The 18145-nt window shown below is 38.0% G+C and overlaps 1 protein-coding gene across 1 annotated transcript in view; it reads left to right on the top strand.

Moving 5' to 3' along the window:
• Positions 1–5067: 5067 nt before the first annotated feature.
• LOC140233049 (cytochrome P450 27C1-like) overlaps positions 5068–18145 on the top strand; it is a 66288-nt gene continuing 53210 nt past the window's right edge. The window contains exon 1 of the mRNA XM_072313159.1: positions 5068–5672. Within this exon, the coding sequence (XP_072169260.1) occupies positions 5280–5672 (393 nt within the window). The 5' untranslated portion in view covers positions 5068–5279. The remainder of the gene's footprint in view (positions 5673–18145) is intronic.

The following is an 18145-nucleotide window of genomic DNA, read 5'->3' on the forward strand; positions in this document are numbered from 1 at the left end:
GAATCGTGAAAACATTTGATTCGTGCAAATGAACAAATTAGTAAGAAATGTTCGATGTACATTGTTTAAAGCTGGATAAAGAAATACGGTTATGCCTTCATAGAGAGTACCAATCATCCCAAAAATTTGTTAGAAAATGTGTTTGAGTTTTCTCAAGTTTCTCGGTCTTGAGAGTTGTGCCTGGCCCTGATGTTTTCTCCTCGCATTTTGTAACAGTAATAGGAATATACTGAGTTTCGTTTCCTCTTTCTTTCTTTTTTCTGTACAAAGGGCTCACGCGGAGAGGTGAATTATGGAGGAAACATAAATGAATGCTGTGCCTTACTTTTGTTATTTCAGCTGATCTGACCACATTTTTCTTTTTAACGATGCACTCCCTGCTGCGTACCCCGATAATAGAAATGCTCAGTCGACGAAACGGAATAAAAAAAAAAAAAAGGGTGGGGGAAGGGAAATATTGTCAAGAGTAATATCAGTTTTCCGTAACATAAAGTCCTTGTTCGATGCTGTTCTTTTCTGTTCTGAAAAACAAAAATGCGTTTCAACTTCAACAATAGAATAATGCTTTTAGAATTATAGGACACATCGGAAGTCGTCTCCGGCGATTGACGGACTGTGTATAATGAGTTGTGAAAAATAACAGCAGTAATAATGAAGAATGGCTCGACAGCAGCAAAATTAAACTGTTCAGTAACTTTTCGCCTTTCAAGGCTTTTTAGACTTTTTAGAGTTTGAGAAAATCTACAGGGGGAAGGATTTAGAGAGTACAGACAGACAGACAGACAGACAGACAGAAAGACAGAAATTAAAAAGAGGGACACGTTACATCAACTGGTCTTGCAGTTTCTCTACTTTACATTATCTTTTTCCACATTAAAATAATAATGGATTACTCATTATGTATTTACTGAGGATTTCATCCTCAAAACTACATCTTGTCAGAGTAAGAAACTGTTGCCGTGGTGTCCCGTTTTCGTTTTGCTTTTTTTTTTGGTTTCATCTCTGTGATGAGATCGATTTCCCAGATAGTCGCAAATTTCTATTGTCATCCTCAATGTACAAGCTTAAAAGACGTCACATTATCATTTAGTATGCTGTTAAGTGAAACCAGGAGAATTCAAACCACCGAATTTACCTCCCAGCTGCCTCGTTGTCATAATGTTTGTGGGGGTGTAGGTGTGGGATTCAGGTAAACGGACAGGGGAAATAAGAGAGATACATGTATTATATCTCACAGGACATGACGCCACTGTGTCACCGCTTTCTCCCTCTCACCAGCCCCTCCTTCTGTCTTTCTCTCTCTCGCTCTCGTCTATTTCACCCCACCCCTCTGTCAACTCCGAACTACAGTACTCTCCGCGTAATCGGGTATCGCTTAAACGGGTACTCCGTTTAATTGGGTAGTAATGTCGAAATCCAATGCACATTAAAATTACCTGATAATCGGGTTGCCTCTCCGCATAAATGGGTAAATAATTTTTTTCTTATCCAATTTCTACCCACATTCTATCGCAGATATAAAACTTTAAGAAATCATAAATGTCAAATTTTCCACGGCTAATCGCATTCTCTGCTTAATTTGCAAAGAAGACCGATCATTTGGGGAGAGATTAAACATGAAAACACATGTATACGTACCCACTTGCCACACGTAAACGAACATCGCACATTACGTAGCTGGCACTCACAACTGCATAGACAGACAGGAGTTGAACACACTTGCGCTCCAACCTTGCTCCGCAACAACACTTACCATACGAGAAGTTTGCAACGAAAATCAGGCCATAAACCAGCTCCATGATTTTGTTTTTCCCCAGTCACTTCTCGAAAAGTAACCCGACGTTCTGCATGACTAGTGCACGCAAAGAGACGTGTTCATTTCGGAAAACGCCTGCGTGTCTACAGTCAAACGACAAAGTTTTCTGAAGAAATTTTTGTCCATAAAAGGAGTGTAAATTATTGCTCGTGACTGAGCAAGTGTAAAGTATGTATAATGTATCGTGCAAGCATGCGTGTTAATTGATAAGCATATAGTGTAGGTGTTTGGTGCAGTGCACAATGCGTGTACATATACATTGTGTGTGTCAATTGTGAATGAGACGTGTTCTTCTGTTAATAGGGTACTCCGCTTAATCGGTTAAGAAACGCTCTGCCCGAGCCTACCCGATCATGCGGAGAGTACTGTACCAACAAGACTGACGCACGGTGTCGCCATTACGTCTTGAATTGTCATAGGCAGGTTCAAGGTCAAAATCGGATGACATTCTTCTGCCAGCGTGCTGCCACTTTACAGACGTTCCGTTTACCCGGAAAAGGGGTATGACGGAGACATTTTTTCCGGAATTCGAAATTCTTTCGCGACGCAGGAAGCAACCAAATAAGTACAGAAATGCCTTGATATCATTCCTGGCGACTTGGAACGGTATGATGGGTTTGTGAGTTGGCACTAATGCGGACAGATATAAAGTGACCAGTAATGAAAATGCAATCAGCCAACGAGAAGAGGGATAAATGTGGATCAGGGGCAGACGAATAAAGGGGAAGAAAAATTTACATTTTGCAGTCCATATTTCAATGGGAACTCCATTACCTCGTGTTCAATTCATTTCGTCAACAAGACGACGGTCAAGGATGATATAGCAGTAGAAAGTTTGGTTAAAGTCAGGCATAAAACTGTTAAATTTTACCGGTAAAACTGTTATCTTTATTAGATTTTCATTAGATTGCTGTGGTAAGAAAAACAAATCATAAAAGACAACCATGTTATAGTTGTTTTTGATAATATGTGAAGTAGAAATCAAACAATCAGAGTAGTGAAGTTTCATCAAAGGGATGGTATCGTTTTGGTTGACATGGGGCTTCAAGTTTCCAACTATTTTTGAGATAATTCGAAACTATACTTATGAAATGATTATGAAAGACTGAAAGAGCATAAAGTTCTAAGAGGAATTCAAAGTTTATTTGATGGAAAGTGGTTTGCAATGGCTTAGAAATCCAAAAAATAAAGAGGTCCCAATAAAATGTTGGTCCCAGATTTTGTAAGCGCAAAAATAAACAAAAACAAGATAGATGTATATGGATGGCCAATATAAATTGTCTCAATTGCAAACTGAGAAGCTGGTTAGGTGAGTCATGTTTAAAAAAAAAAAAAGAAATAAAAAAAAAATTCATGTGGTAGGATTGCTGATGGATAGCCTGCCTGCCCCTCCATGGACGTATAAATTAGTGGTTACGTTCCAAATATATTCTATTCGATGGTTACTTCGTGTAGTCATATTGAAGATAACAGATAATAATCAGGGATTATTTCCTCCTGATTGAAAGTGGATTAATGGACAGTCCATATGAGAGCCGATGGGCTCCCAGTTCAACTATACATTCGAGCACATGAACCTTACCTAATTAATGATGTTGATGATACCACCTTCGCATCACATCCAGGTTGGCATGGCAACGCATCTCGACAATGGACTGAGCAACCTCCATCTGAATTCTCATGCGGTGACTCAATATGCCTTAGATCAATTACCTTGATGAACTCCTGCCAATATATAATTCAGACATTAATTGATCCAACTGCTACAAAACAAAATGAAAATGGTTAGGAGGACAATCCTGCGATATCGCGCATTTCATTTTGCTCATTTATAACGGACAGACACACACACACACACACACGCACCTATACAGATATGTCGTTATATGGATGTCAATTAGCAAAATGCATCTCATGATAACTATTTCATATGACCAGCAGGTACTTCCTTGCCAACACAGCAGACCAATTTGGGAGAACATTTCGAATTTGGAATGAATGATGCCAATAAACAGAAGTAAAGCAAGCAGGAAGAATGACAAAAGCCACAAAAAGTGAGAGAAGGGGAGCATTCTTTAACAAACCAACTGCAAAAAGATCATAGCAAGTAAGCTTCCAGATATAGATGTATATGTATATGTATATGTATATGTATATATATATATATATATATATATATATATATATATATATATATATATATATATATATATATGTTTAACTCGTCACAGTTCCTTGATCTTACCTAAATCTGCAACCAGTTTGTGAAAACGGAAAGGAAAGACAGGGGGAGACGCAATGTGTATTGGTGGGGGTTTTTTCTGTGTGGGGAGCAGAAAGAGGAGGCAAGGAGTTAAAAACATCCAGCGTTGAAAAGAAGAAAGAAAAGGGAAGCAAACACAACACACATATCTTTAGAAAGCTTTACACGACTGAGCTTTAAACGCAAAGGGACACGACAGGAGGTAACCCAATCCGTCTAAGCAACAGAGCGTAGCAGCTACTCCTTATAAACACAAAAAGGATTTGGTATTTTGCGCAGATCAACCCTTGCGCCCTCGGAGACCCGAGCAAAATTCTATTTAAAAGTATAATCGGCAAAATGAGATTCAAATTCTACATTAAAGGTGAAGAGGACGTCGGCACAAGACACTTTCCTTATCTCTCAGACAGATAATCGCAGCGAGCACATCACCGACAAAAAAAAAAAAAAAAAAAAAAAAAAAAAAATGTGAAAGTTCTGTTTGACTTTAGAACCGGCCTGAACAAGCAATCATCTTTGAGAGACCCATTGAAGACCTCCAGTGCGGGAAAAAAACAGAAGTACAAAAAAAAAAAAAAAATGGAAGCTCACACTTGAACAGAGAAGGACCATCGAAAGCGCCTAAAGCCGCTGTCCTATATTCAAGACAGCGGGAGACTGACCCCGGCTCAAGCTGAGCAGTTGTTCTGAAATTTCACTGAAGCTTCCTTATTATTCGTATTTTTGTTTGAAGGTAGAGATCTTTCTGGGAGGATGAAGGCAGAAGGACCGCTTCTCTTGCCTCTTTCTTCTGTTCAGTGCTGTCTTGGGTTGTAAAAAAAAAAAAAAAAAAAAAAAAAGTGAGTGAGTGGGGTGTGCGTACATTGAGAGCGCTTTTCTTGTTCCTCCAGCCTGTGTTGAAAGCAGTAGCAAGCGCGGATTTGGTGGCGAGCGGAAACAATCCATGCTTTGCCTTGCGTAATTGGCTCTTCGATTGGATTGCCCCTAATCAGCTCCGCGCTACCTACTTCCGCTCCGCTAACTGTCAGCCGTAATAGGCAGTCTCGTGTGTGTACAGCTCTCCGAAAGGGGGAAAAAATAATAACCCTGAGCAGTAGCTAAGCTTGTTATTTTAGTGGCACAAAGAAAGCTGGCCTGAACTTCTCCTGACTGTGTGGTTAGATTTACCGGTAAGCGATTGGAGTTCAGTCTTACGGAGACATGGCTACACGGCTATCGCGATTTCTCTCCCGGGCGCGATCGGGTGCGTCTAGAGGTATGAAACCGCAGACGACACACGGTGTCTACGCTTCCTCGTACCCGCTCCCCGCTGCCTCGGCTACTGAGACATCGAGAACCACAGGGCCTGGTTCCTCACTGGTCCAACCCCAACCTGTGCGAACTGAAGGTTGTCCACTGGATCACAGGGACGTTTCCACTGGAACCTGTCCTATTAGCAGCCATTCTGAAATTACCCATTCGAGGGTTGGACAGACACAGTCGGACCATGCGAAATCATTCGAGGATATACCTGGACCTAAAGGATGGCCTTTTCTCGGAACATTGGGAACGTATCTCTCCGGAAAAGGACTCGAGAGGATCTATGAACACCAGGTAAGTGAATGGAATTTCATCTCTAGAGATCATTTCTTAGCAGTAAATGTTCGTAGCCACATGCCACAAATAACGTTCACGACTGAAGCAATTTTGATTATATAAGTGAACTGAACGTTCAGTTTCATAAATTGCATCACGATCAATATATGCCAAATTTGGATTGTAAAAGACCCTCCTGTGGGTGTATCTAAGGGAGGTTCCGTCTCCCTTGTCTATTTGATACATTTTCTCTGCACAGAAAAAAAAAAGGAAACTTTAAAGTGAAACATGCGTCTGTTCTGCCGCATGCCGGGAAGTGTTTTGAAAGAGAAAAAAAACAGTTGGTTTGATGCGTCCATTTCGCTAGTTTCAAGTATTTCTGTCATTTTGCGCCATGATGGTAAACAAAGATGGATCATGAACAATGACATGTAGTGCACGCTTCTACATATCTTCTTGTGTTTCTTCTTCAAATCTTCGTGTGTTTGAGTAATGGATTTCTCGAAAGCGAAGTCTTATTAATGTGTACTGTCTTGTGGCAACGGCGGCCGTGATTGTGTTCACACGACTGAGTATACTTAGTTCATCCTTTATTTCGTCCTATGAACATAATGAATAGGCCTATACATCATACCCCTGAGAAACTTTAATCCTCTTCCCTGCAGTGATCTTATTGACTACAACGTTTGCCAAGAATCATGTCGTCAGAGTGGCATCATTAATATTCATAACATTATTTACAATGCACTCTCCAAATTGATGCATTCTCCTGTCAGCTATCACTGCTTGACATATCGGCTATAATGCCAGCGGTTGACATCGAGCATCTACAGGTGCCTGATGCGTTCGGATTTCAAACAGTGCTGTCATCCCTGAATAGTCCGGATCCACGACGAAGATGGCAGCTCCATGCTGGATCCGAGTAGTAACGTGTCAATGGTACAGTAGACCTTTGAATAGAGTAGAAACTGCGTAGGTGGCGAGCGGACACCTGTTTTGCTGTCATTTTATACTCATCGCTCCAATTTCGGACGAAAACGCACAAGCAATTAACTCATACTGTTAGTGGAATGATGATTCTCAACCCACCACTCTTTCTCACCAGTGAGGTGGGCTAACCCCCCCCCCCTCTTTTTTTAAGTCTTTGTGGCCTTACGACCATTGAGGACAGCTACAAACTAACATTTTTCCTAATTTTACAGCCACTTGTTTACACAATATTGTCTTCTTCAAGGCGGAACAGGTAATTATACCGATTAAATATCTATCATGTTTCATAGGGCGTTCTTTGTTCTTGCGCATCATGCAATGATTCCATAATAAGTGTTGGATGTTCTGAAGACAGTTTATTGCTGCTTGCCAAGCAAAAGTGATGGTGAAGTGTACCGAAGGATGTAATGAATAAGGTTATTGCAGTCGTGTTGTCGGTAATATGAGAACCAGAATTCAGAAATAACTAATGTGTAAAAAAAAATAACGAAAAAATCTTTTGAAATTTCCACATCCCCCGCCCATTTTAGCTGGTAGACCAGCAAAAACTAAAATGTTCATTATACGATTCTTCTTGGAACCCTTGTTTGTTTCGTTTGTTATGGGATTTTGTTTTTCCTTTCATTCGTCTGGCCTTTAAATCCTTAAACAAGGAGGTCTTGTCTCGCGTCAACAATGCTGGACATTCGAATAGAACAATCCCTTTCTTGACCCTGTGAAATTTGGGCTGGTAAACAAAGGAGCGTGCCGTAAGGGGGAGAAGCGAGGATGAATCATGGAAGAACAATACACAAACAAATCAGCAATCACTTTATACATGGAAAAGCCTATTGACTGACCGATTTCACGCATGGCGGTCTTATCGGTGACTCGCATTGTGACGTCAGAATTCGACGTGACCATCTTTCCTGTCCGATCGATAAAAATGACGTCGTTTCCGCACAATCTTCTAATCAGAGTTCTCTTTTTAGTAAACTGACTCGATATTACTAAACCGGAATCAAAAGACGCAGTTTCGAAATGCTGCAAGATACGAATCTCGACATGTAGATCAATATACACGAAACCTTCAGTGGTTTTACAATTGGTCAGAGAAAATCAATGTCAAATTTAGTTATCTCACCGTGTTCACAGTCTAAATGTCAAATTTGGATATGAAGTGTAAAATAATAGCGACAGCTGAAAAAAAAAACCATTTGTAACATCAGATGGGAAGATGTGAAATGCAACGTTACATACACTGTATCTGTATGTGTGCCTGTGTGTATGAACATGATAGAGACGTAAACGGTGTGCCTTCCAAATTCAACATTTTTATCATGTTCGTCTATTACGCTTTAAAGGGACTGTACAGTACTGGTTGAGGTGGGGATTCATGTTTTGAAAATTCCTAAGTGAGATAATGAAAAGCCTCTTATGAAATATGAAAGAGCATGTAATTTTAAGAAGGATTCAACGTTTATTTGATGAAAATTGGTTTTCAAATGGCTGAGATATCCAAAAAAGTACTACTAATAAAAGGCGACATGCCACAACTTTATTGGGATCTCTTTGTTTCACCTTGTTTTTGGATATCTCAGCCATTTAAAAACAGATTTTCATCGAATAAACTTTTGATTCCCCTTAGAACTGCATGCTCTTTGACATCTCATAGAGTGGTTTCTGAATATCTAGCAAAACGTTAAAAGCTAAATCCTCACCTCGACCAGAACTGTACACACCCTTTAACCAGTACATTCAAGTTCCATCTTCACTTCTAAATATGCATCCAGTGTGATCAAAATGTGATATGGGCATTTTTTCGTCTGTTACTATTAATACTATGCAGAACAATATAGTCGTCAGATAAAATACGCTCGAAAACACAGAACGGCTTGTAACCAAAGGTCGCGCCACCTTTGACCATTGAAACGATTGAAATTTGACGCATGCTCTTCCATTACAAAATATTGTTATCTGCACGGAAATTGCAAATACTTCTGTATTGGAAGACTGCTGCATTCGGCAACGGTATATGGAATTCGAGAACACATTTCATTTCTACAGTAAACTGTTTTTCATTTAAATTGGCAATACGAAAATGGCCTGAAATTGATTTTCCCTCTCAAATCTTCTAAATTGATTGAAGACTTCATTCGTCAACTCGTCAACAGGGTATTTTTTAACCTGTTTGTGTCACAGGCAAAACCGGTACACAGCGTCACCCATCATTTACTTTCCGTTCACACCACATTCCATGCTCGTAACTAGAGAAGTACATGTGAAATTGTGGTACCTTTTTATTTCTTATTTTTTGAACTTCATACAGTCAACCAGTCGCCATGTAACAGAGAGCATTATAGCGAGACCTTTACTGTGCTCTCCAATATCACAGGTCAGATTCAAAAGCCCTCCCTCATGGCCACCGCCCCCATGACCACAGCCCCACCCCCCCCCCCCCCCCCCCGGCAATGTCCTTGAAGTATAAAAGTTATATAATTGAATGTTATAAGGAGCAAAAGAAGGTTCAGGAAAAGAGGGGAGGGTGTGGGGAGAGAGAGAGAGAGGGAAGCGATTTTTTTTTCCGTAACCCTAACGCGTCGAAATTGCCAATTGTGGCACTTGAGCAAAGACTATCAGTGTACTAGTTGGTTGCGATACTCGTGTTGCTTTCTTGTATACAGTACCATGGTCGTCTGCTAACCACAGAATCAGATTAGAATGTGAGAATGGCACGCCGCCTTGTGAACTGTCATAACAACGGCTTTGTGTGTGTGTGTGTGTGTGTGTGTGTGTTTGTGTGTGTGTGTGTTTCCACTTCGCCATCGGCATCGCGTTCTGCTTTGCCGTCTGCTTACACTACTGGTATTCCTGTGGTTTTGTTCGCCGTCTGCTGACACTTTTCCTTTGTCTCGCAAGACTTGCGTTGTTAATGATAATAATGAATATCATTTATAAAGCGCTTATTACAATGTTTCTAAGCGCTGAGCGTCTCGATGAAAACATTAGAAAAGAGAAATTCAGTCATAGAGTACAAATTGTTGTTAAGATGCAAACTCGAAGTTTTCATCAATATCTTGCAAAAGTAAATTGGAAATCTAAGCTTGGAATGAATTATGATATAAGTATTATATAGGCCTATATAGGCGTACAACTGCAGCAATTGCTGTTGTTAACATTGATCATGTTTATTAAGCCACGCAGAATCAGATTCGAAGTGGGCATTAGGTCTAATTGGGTAACATGAATACACTACTTGGTTAATTTGGGTCTTCTCCAACCTCACGACGATTGTGCTTTAAAAAAATGATTCAGAAAGGCGTAGTAGGCTCCTTTTTAGTTCAGGTTCATGTAGATCAAGATATATATGATTAAATTCTCATGCACTAACATCCAAGATGAAGATGGGGAGGGAAGAGAAGCTGGGGGAGAGTAATCATCGATTTCGATCGATAAAATCTCTATATTAATATATTAATTCAATCAGCTTTATAAAGGCATTTTGAAACAGCATTTATAAAGCAAACAGCAACTCATTTTCATTCTAATATCACGTACGGTTTGAATTGATCTATCAATATAGATGATAGGTCTATATTTTTTTATGTTTACTTTATCATTGCCAACCCTATAGTTCTCCTCATCAAGTGCCTCGTTACCTCTACCAAAACGACCATCAGTGAAGGAAACCCAAACCCAAAATGTGGATTGAGTGAAAGCAGCAACATTAGTAAAACACATCAGTGACAGTTAAAGGAAAATCGCACAATTGTAAAAGATGCAAAAGTTATGCATTTTTAACGTTTTGATGTTGGTACAACTGGATAAGGGGATACTATAAAAACCGCTTTCAGAAAGTAGGGGGGATGATATGAACTTATGTCAGTATCAATTAAGTTGATGGAATGTGTAATTTTCATGAAAAATGATTTCTTTGTGGAATTCTCTTCGTGTTTTCTTTACATTGTTGTCCACACATGACGTCATGGACTCTAGTAGTCTCCTTATCCAGTGATTACAACATCAAAACTATAAAAATGAATAATTTTTGCATCGATTGTCGGATTTTCCTCAAACTTTCACTAATGTTGCTGCGTTCACTCAATCCATATTGCTCTTTTGGGATTTGGTTTCCTTTAATATCAAGCAATCATCACTACCGTCATTGCTTCAATTAGATTATAAAACTGAGATATCGATCACAGAAAAGAGTTCTGTGGGATCGACCATAAACACAAAATAAGAAAAATAATAACTCATTTTGATTTATGTAAATATAGTATAAGGGAATATTATGATAAAGAGAAATTTATTGCAAGAAATAATCACAAGTTGCAAGTGTTTCAGAAAAAATGATGTCTCTTTAGACACCTTTTTTCTTGATGTATATTATATTGTATTGAATTCGAAAAAGTATGATGTTATTTGAAATATGATGTATTACAAAAGAGAATAATAAATATCCCAGTGAGGGAAAAAAAAAACAAAAAAAATTACTATCATTTATTTTTTCACAACTGGATATCATCTTATCATCATCATCATCACCATAATTGCTACTCGTATTACCATCGTATACAAATTACCACAAGCAATCTTCCTCCACCATATTGCACTTATCAATACTTGTTTTTTTTTTTTCATGTCACCAATCCATCAACAACTTCACGAAATCTCTTGCATATTTTCAGCTTCATCATTATCATCAGTCTATAATAAGCATTGCGACTATCAATATATTCCTACTCGATCCCTCCCTTCAATGCCCACATGGCCTAGCACCCTTATTGTAAGTCGATTCAATGAAATAATGAAGATAAATGATTGAATATTAAAACACTGATTTGTTTGTTTGTTTGTTTATAAGAACACTAGCCGCATTCACACGTGTTAGCTGGTTACCGAGCGCGCTCCAAAACTCGAGTTCTTGTTATACTCGTAACTTTTTATGAAACGTCATGATCGATATAATATATTAGATATAGAAACAATCACCTAGCATAAACTGGTATCAGATTCCCAGGTGGGTTCATGAGTTTATGAGTATAAACACACATTTGTGGAAGCGATTTGAAACGATCGTGTTATAATGTGTTGTTATTTGGCACAAATTAATTTCATTTATTCTAATGGTGAAGGATAACCAAAAGAAAATTAATCTACCCGATATAAGCCAAATTTAAGCATCTGTGCAGAGTCACAGATTATACTTACGCGTTTTTATAATATGCATTTATAGGAAACTGATATACGTTTAAACGATGTTAGCCATCATATTATGGTGTCCTATATAGCTCCATACCAAGCCTGGACAAAAGTACGGAATCTATCAGCAATGTTGCAATGTGTGTGTGTGTGTGTGTGTTTGCACCGAAAACTCGACGGCGGGCGCCTGAAAACCTTCCATGCACTTTGTGTGTGTGTCTTTGTGTGTATGTGCGAGTGCGTGCAATGTGTGTTGTGTGTTTGTGTGTCTATGTGTTTGTGTGGGTGTGGTAGGTGTGCAGTATATCGTTACTTGCAAAGTTTCGTGTATGCTAACGTAAAAATCGTAATCAAGAGTTATTCTGAAAGAAAAGAAAGCGAGGTCACAGCTGGTCGTTGTTCACGTCTGAAAAAGTAAACATTCTGGTTATAATCATAAAAGTGTCAGAAGCACTCTATTGTTAAAAAAATGTTTGTTATTCAAACTTCAGCGTGTTTTATGAACACATATTTATATATTTCAAGATTGAGCCTGCTGTGACCTAGTTTAGCAACCATGTCATAAAGCATTACAAATTTTTCCCCTTAAACGTGATACAACAATGCTAGCAACTATATATGAATAGGTGGTAGACGTAGATATAAGGCTTAGGACATTTGCAGGAGTAGGGTAGGTTAGATTTTTATCATGATTTGTACCTTGAGGTGCTCACAAGCGCTTTATTAGATCTTAAACTGAAATACTGATAAACCAACTTGCCACGACTTCAAAATGACGTCAAAATGACGTCCATTTCCCTTGCTCTTGAAGAAAAGGCGTCTTTCAGATGTATTCCTTGTTTTCTTTTCCAATATACGTTAAAAAGTCATGAATTGACGTGTAAACGACGTGCTCATGACGTTCTGACGTACATCTTGTCTTTAGAATTATTTACACGTCATTAAGAAGACTCTTATATGACCACCAATGACGTCTTTTGGACAACTTCCATTTGAGCAAAAATACATATTGACGTCAGTTTGAAACGTTAATATGACGTCCAGTATCTTTGTTTATTTTCGTCTAAAAGATTTTTTTTGACGTCAGTCTCGTCTTTAAATTAGTAATTTACACGTCTTTATGACGTCTTTGTATAACAACCCAGACGTCAGAAAGACGTCACAAATATGTCGTCTTTTAGACGTCATCCATTTCAGCAGAAATACGACTTTCTGGCGTCAGTTTAAGACGCCTAAATGATGTCTGCTTTCTTTCCTTATTTACGTTAAACAAACGACAATTATTGCGCCTTTCTGAAGTCTAAATAATGACGTCATCTTTATATCTTCCATTTGAACAAAAATTCGTCTTATTGTTGACAGTTTCGACGTCTTTCTGACGACAGTAATGACGTGATAATGTCGTCATTCTGACGACAGTATGTCACAAAGCAAACTGATATAACTCTATAATTAGTAGGCCTTAAACATAACGTTAATATGTCGCTAAACGTCATAAATACGTCGCAAAACAACGTAAATTTAACGTCATAATACGTCATTGATATGACGTGATAAATACGTTGCAAAACAAACTGGCATAACTCTACAAAACTATAATTCGTAGGCCTAATTATATGACGTCATGAAGACGTCGCAAAACTGACGTGAACATAACGTTCATATGTCGTTAATATAACGTCATAATACGTCGCAAAACAACGTAAATTTAACGTTATAATGCGTCATTAATATGACGTGATGAATACGTTGCAAAGCAAACCAATATAACTCTATCAAACTATTCGTAGGCCTAATAAAATGACGTCATAAAGACGTCGCAAAATTGACGTGGACATAACGTTAATACGTCGCTAATGCAACGTTATAGACACGTCGCAAAACAACGTAAATTTAACGTTAAACACATTGCAAAGCAAACTGATATAACTATAACACTCTATAATTCGTAGGCCTAATTATATGACGTCACAAGGACGTCGCAAAACTGACGTGAACATAACGTTCATATGTCGCTAATATAACGTCATAAATACGTCCCAAAACAATGTAGCCTAAATTTCAAGTTATAATACGTCATTAATATGACGTGATAAATGCATCGCAAAGCAACGTAAATTTTACTTCACTTAGTGCGTCGTAAATACGACATGAATAATACGTCACAAAATTGACTTGAATTTTACGTCTTTAGTTCGTCGCTAATTTGACGTCATAAATACGTCGCAAAACTGAAGAAAATTTCACTATAATACGTCGCTGATATGACGTCATAAATGCGTTGTAAAACAAAGTATATATTACGGTATTAAGACGTCATTTAAATAACGCTATGAATACGTTGCAAACCAACGTAGATTGCGTCATTAATACGTTTATGACGTAAAAATTACGTCGCAAAATTGACGTAAATTTTATGTCATCAATATGTCACCAATATTAGGTAATAAATACGTCGCAAAACTGACGTAACACATCAAGAGGTCCATGACATGACGTGATAAATTAGTTTCAAAGAGACGTTGAAATTACGTCATTTTCTGGTCATTTTCAGACTTGCGACAACTTTGACCATGTAGTTGCGACCAAATTGAGACGTCTTTTTGACCTCCGTCTGCTAGCTGGGATGTTCATAAGTTTGTTCCATCCCTTTCTGCCAATTCAACCGTTCATATGACTACTTTAGTATTAGTGATATATGTTTTTCCTAACCAATTTCTGTGCATTTTCTGCACGCATCCTAATGCATCCAGGCTGTAGAAATCGACAACTTTTGCTGATCTGAGATACAACGTCAAACGTTGAAATAGATGAATTTACAGGTCTGTATTTGAAACCTAAAGTAAGGGGAAGTCCAAACTAAAGATAACTTCTTAAAAAAAAAAAAAAAAAAAAAAAAAAAAACCTCAAGTGGCAAATAAGAAAATATTATTGGTTAAAGATTGAGGAAAACTTTCTTAAGAAAGGTATCATTCTAATTTTCAACAAATTATAATCGATCAAGAAAATCAGGCAATCTATGACGTTTCCAGCGACTTCCTATACAAGAGAATAGAAAAGAAAGTACATGTATGCAAAATTTCATATTCTAACGTAAAGGCATCATTTACCTTTTGCATATGAAACAAAAACCCAGCATTGGTGCTTCAAAGTAGTTCTTAAATGTGCGTTAGGGATAGAAACAACCAATGTAAATATTTGAACCATTATCATCGATGTTATGTATTTTTAGATATACAAAATGTGTACAATAGTTATAATATAAATGTTTCCAGATTAAACCGTCTACAGTTATGGTTTAGTGAGAAAAATAGTGATCTCTCCTTATTTTTCATGCTTTATTGAAAACGTTTTATATGGTGGGATGTGGAATGACCTACACATGCATCAAAAGTGATATCTTGAACATTACTTTTTAAATCACTGTTCTCAACGGTAAACAGGACCCTTAAAATACATGTTAGTATTCCATTTTAAATTCATCCTCTTTAGTAATCACTCCAAATATTTTACAAATAACCTCTGTGACATCAGTTCTATTACTTCATCAAAACATCATGGAAAATACATTTCAAATAAATTTCTCAATATCTTTACAAATGCCTACGAAGGAGAAAATTATCAAAAATACTCTTCATAAATTAAGTGACGAGCACATCAAAACACCACTTTTCTGCGGGGGAGGGGGGCAGAATGAATTTTTGAACACTGTGTAGGTGATTAATTCCTAGTGGAGTCAACATCTTGGTTTCGAACCAATGTTGGCTCAACCTTATACATGCACGTAGTTATGTCGTGCCACGCTGGACTAACCATTCATGTAAACGTCACATGGATGTTGGCACAATGTTTCATTGAATACTGTCATTGCTTTTAACATCTTTAAACCGTAGATTTTATATGTTATACAAATGTGATCCTATACACTAACCCTTCACAGACAGCTGTTAACGCCATCCTAACAGTTGACTAGCAAATTACTATTATCTCAGCTGTTGTAAAACAAAAAAAAAAGAACAATCGTATGGATGTAATTCATACGGTTTTGTCAAAAAACATAGACTTACATTTTTGTACGTTCACACACGTATACACATATATACACGCACACACACGCACGTAAATAGCCTTCGAGATATATACAATCACTTATTTAGACGTAAAGATGTATTAATTTATATTGTTTAAAAGTTTTATATAGTTATTATAAATCTGATACATATTTACACACTTGTGTATGTTAATGCACACCACACCCAACACAACGTTGATTTATACAGATTAATATTTCTTTAATGTCATATTTCTGAAATGACATTGACATAGTCACTGCTGTATATCTCTTGTGTGTTTATCATGTCTATGTATCCATGTTACACGTGTGCTCTGTATATTGTATGTATTGATGTAACTTGTGTGCACGCTAACAAAACAAATTTCCAGAAACGGACAATAAAATCGAATAAGCCAGTTCGGTGTTCCAGTTTGAGCATGAGCAGAAAAAGGTCATTTGTACCGAGAGACAGGTTGGTTTTTAATTTCACTTAGATAAGCATCTGTAATGCTATGATTATTCATGGTCCTTATAAATGGTGCCTGCCAGTACATCCACCTGGCAGCAAGCCTGGTATTTGGCAATGTTAACAGAAAAAGTTTGTTAATGTATTTAAAACAGCACAATGAAATAGATGCTTCCCAAAGTGTTGATTTACGAACCATTCTGGTCACTTCATCTACACAGGTTCAATCTTTGTTAGAATACGAGTTCCATAAATTGATATGTTGGGCAAGCTGCTACATTATGTCGCTTTGAATTGAGTGAAGTGCCTAACCAACTGAGAAAAATGAAAGGTCATTTGTACCCATGTGCACATGAGCTATCTCCGAACTGGCTTATTGAATTGAATTGAAATGAAATTTCTTTTACCTCACGGCCTTAGTACACATCATTATATCAAGCAGCACTATTATCCTACCCCCCCCCCCAAAAAAAAAAAAAAAAAAAATCATTCGTGGCTTGTCAACGGACACCACCTGACGCTCACTCCACTTTTGAGGCTGCCGCGTAAGGCAGCCCATAAATAATCTGAACACAAGTGATCGCTGTCAGTGAAAGTGACCAGTGATTTGTAACTTTGATTGAAAAAGGCACCCTCCCGTGTACCAGGGAGGTGAGAGAATTTTAGTCTCGCCTCCCTGCTAATATACCAGCAAGGTGAGTCACCTCCCTGCTTATGTTGTACACGATATACTGAGTGCTGAGTTTTGTAAAATGATATACTTGCTAAATGGCTTGCTCATGTGAAACGTCTTCGAATAAAGCTCCAATTTACCATGTACGACTTGTGTCCTCACTTCTCATTTTCCTCTGGAACTTCGATTGATGGGAACGTGTTACTGTTGAGTGTATACTTGCAGTGCGAACAGAATAATACAGAAATGATATTCTTCATTAGAATTTCATCGATATTTCAGGCCCATGTTTACAATGAAATGAATTTGAACAAAATAAGCAGCCGAATTCTTATCTCTTGTGCTTCTAAATCATATTTTTCTTACACACAGTACAATATAGGCCTATATATACACATCATACCATGCGTAGCGTATTACTTGACATAGAATTCTGCATGAATATCTCAGAAAAGGCTTTCTGATTACTTAGTAACTTCAAGCCAATCCATATCTGCCTTACGCACACACTTGTGCTGCTGAATCACCTTCTTTTTTAAACACACACACACACACCTACACACAAACCCGTTGTTATGTTCGAATCTGATTCTGTGTTAGCAGACGACCATGCCACTGGTATATGTGTACATACTGTACAGTAGAAGTCCAAGCGCATGCGTACAAAACCAGCCAAGTACACTGATAGTCTTCGCTCAAGTGACACAATTGGCAATTTCGACGCGTTAGGGTTACGGAAAAAAAAATCGCGAGAGGGAATGGGGGGGGGGGGGGAATAATGGGGGACATGGAACAGATGATACGGAATTTTGGAATTTCCGTGCATGAAAGTTATCCGATGAATGATTCATTTGCCTCCTCTGCCGTATGCACTGTCTTCCAATTAAACCCTTGAGTCAAGCTTTAGGGCCTTTACTGTTGATTATGCTAAATGGAAGAATCAATTACTTAGCCATTTATATTGTGCATGTGTGTCTTTTTGTTGAAATTTTTGTTACGTATCTGTTGCCGGTTGTGGTGGTGGTGGGGATGATGATGATGATGATGATGGTTTTAGTGATAACGGTGTTGCTGCTGGAGTAAAATTTTCCAACTTCATAATTGCCTTTACTCGAGAAGCCAGT

The sequence above is a fragment of the Diadema setosum genome, chromosome 9 (genome assembly GCF_964275005.1).
Source record: "Diadema setosum chromosome 9, eeDiaSeto1, whole genome shotgun sequence".
In the NCBI taxonomy this organism is placed as follows: Eukaryota; Metazoa; Echinodermata; class Echinoidea; order Diadematoida; family Diadematidae; genus Diadema; species Diadema setosum.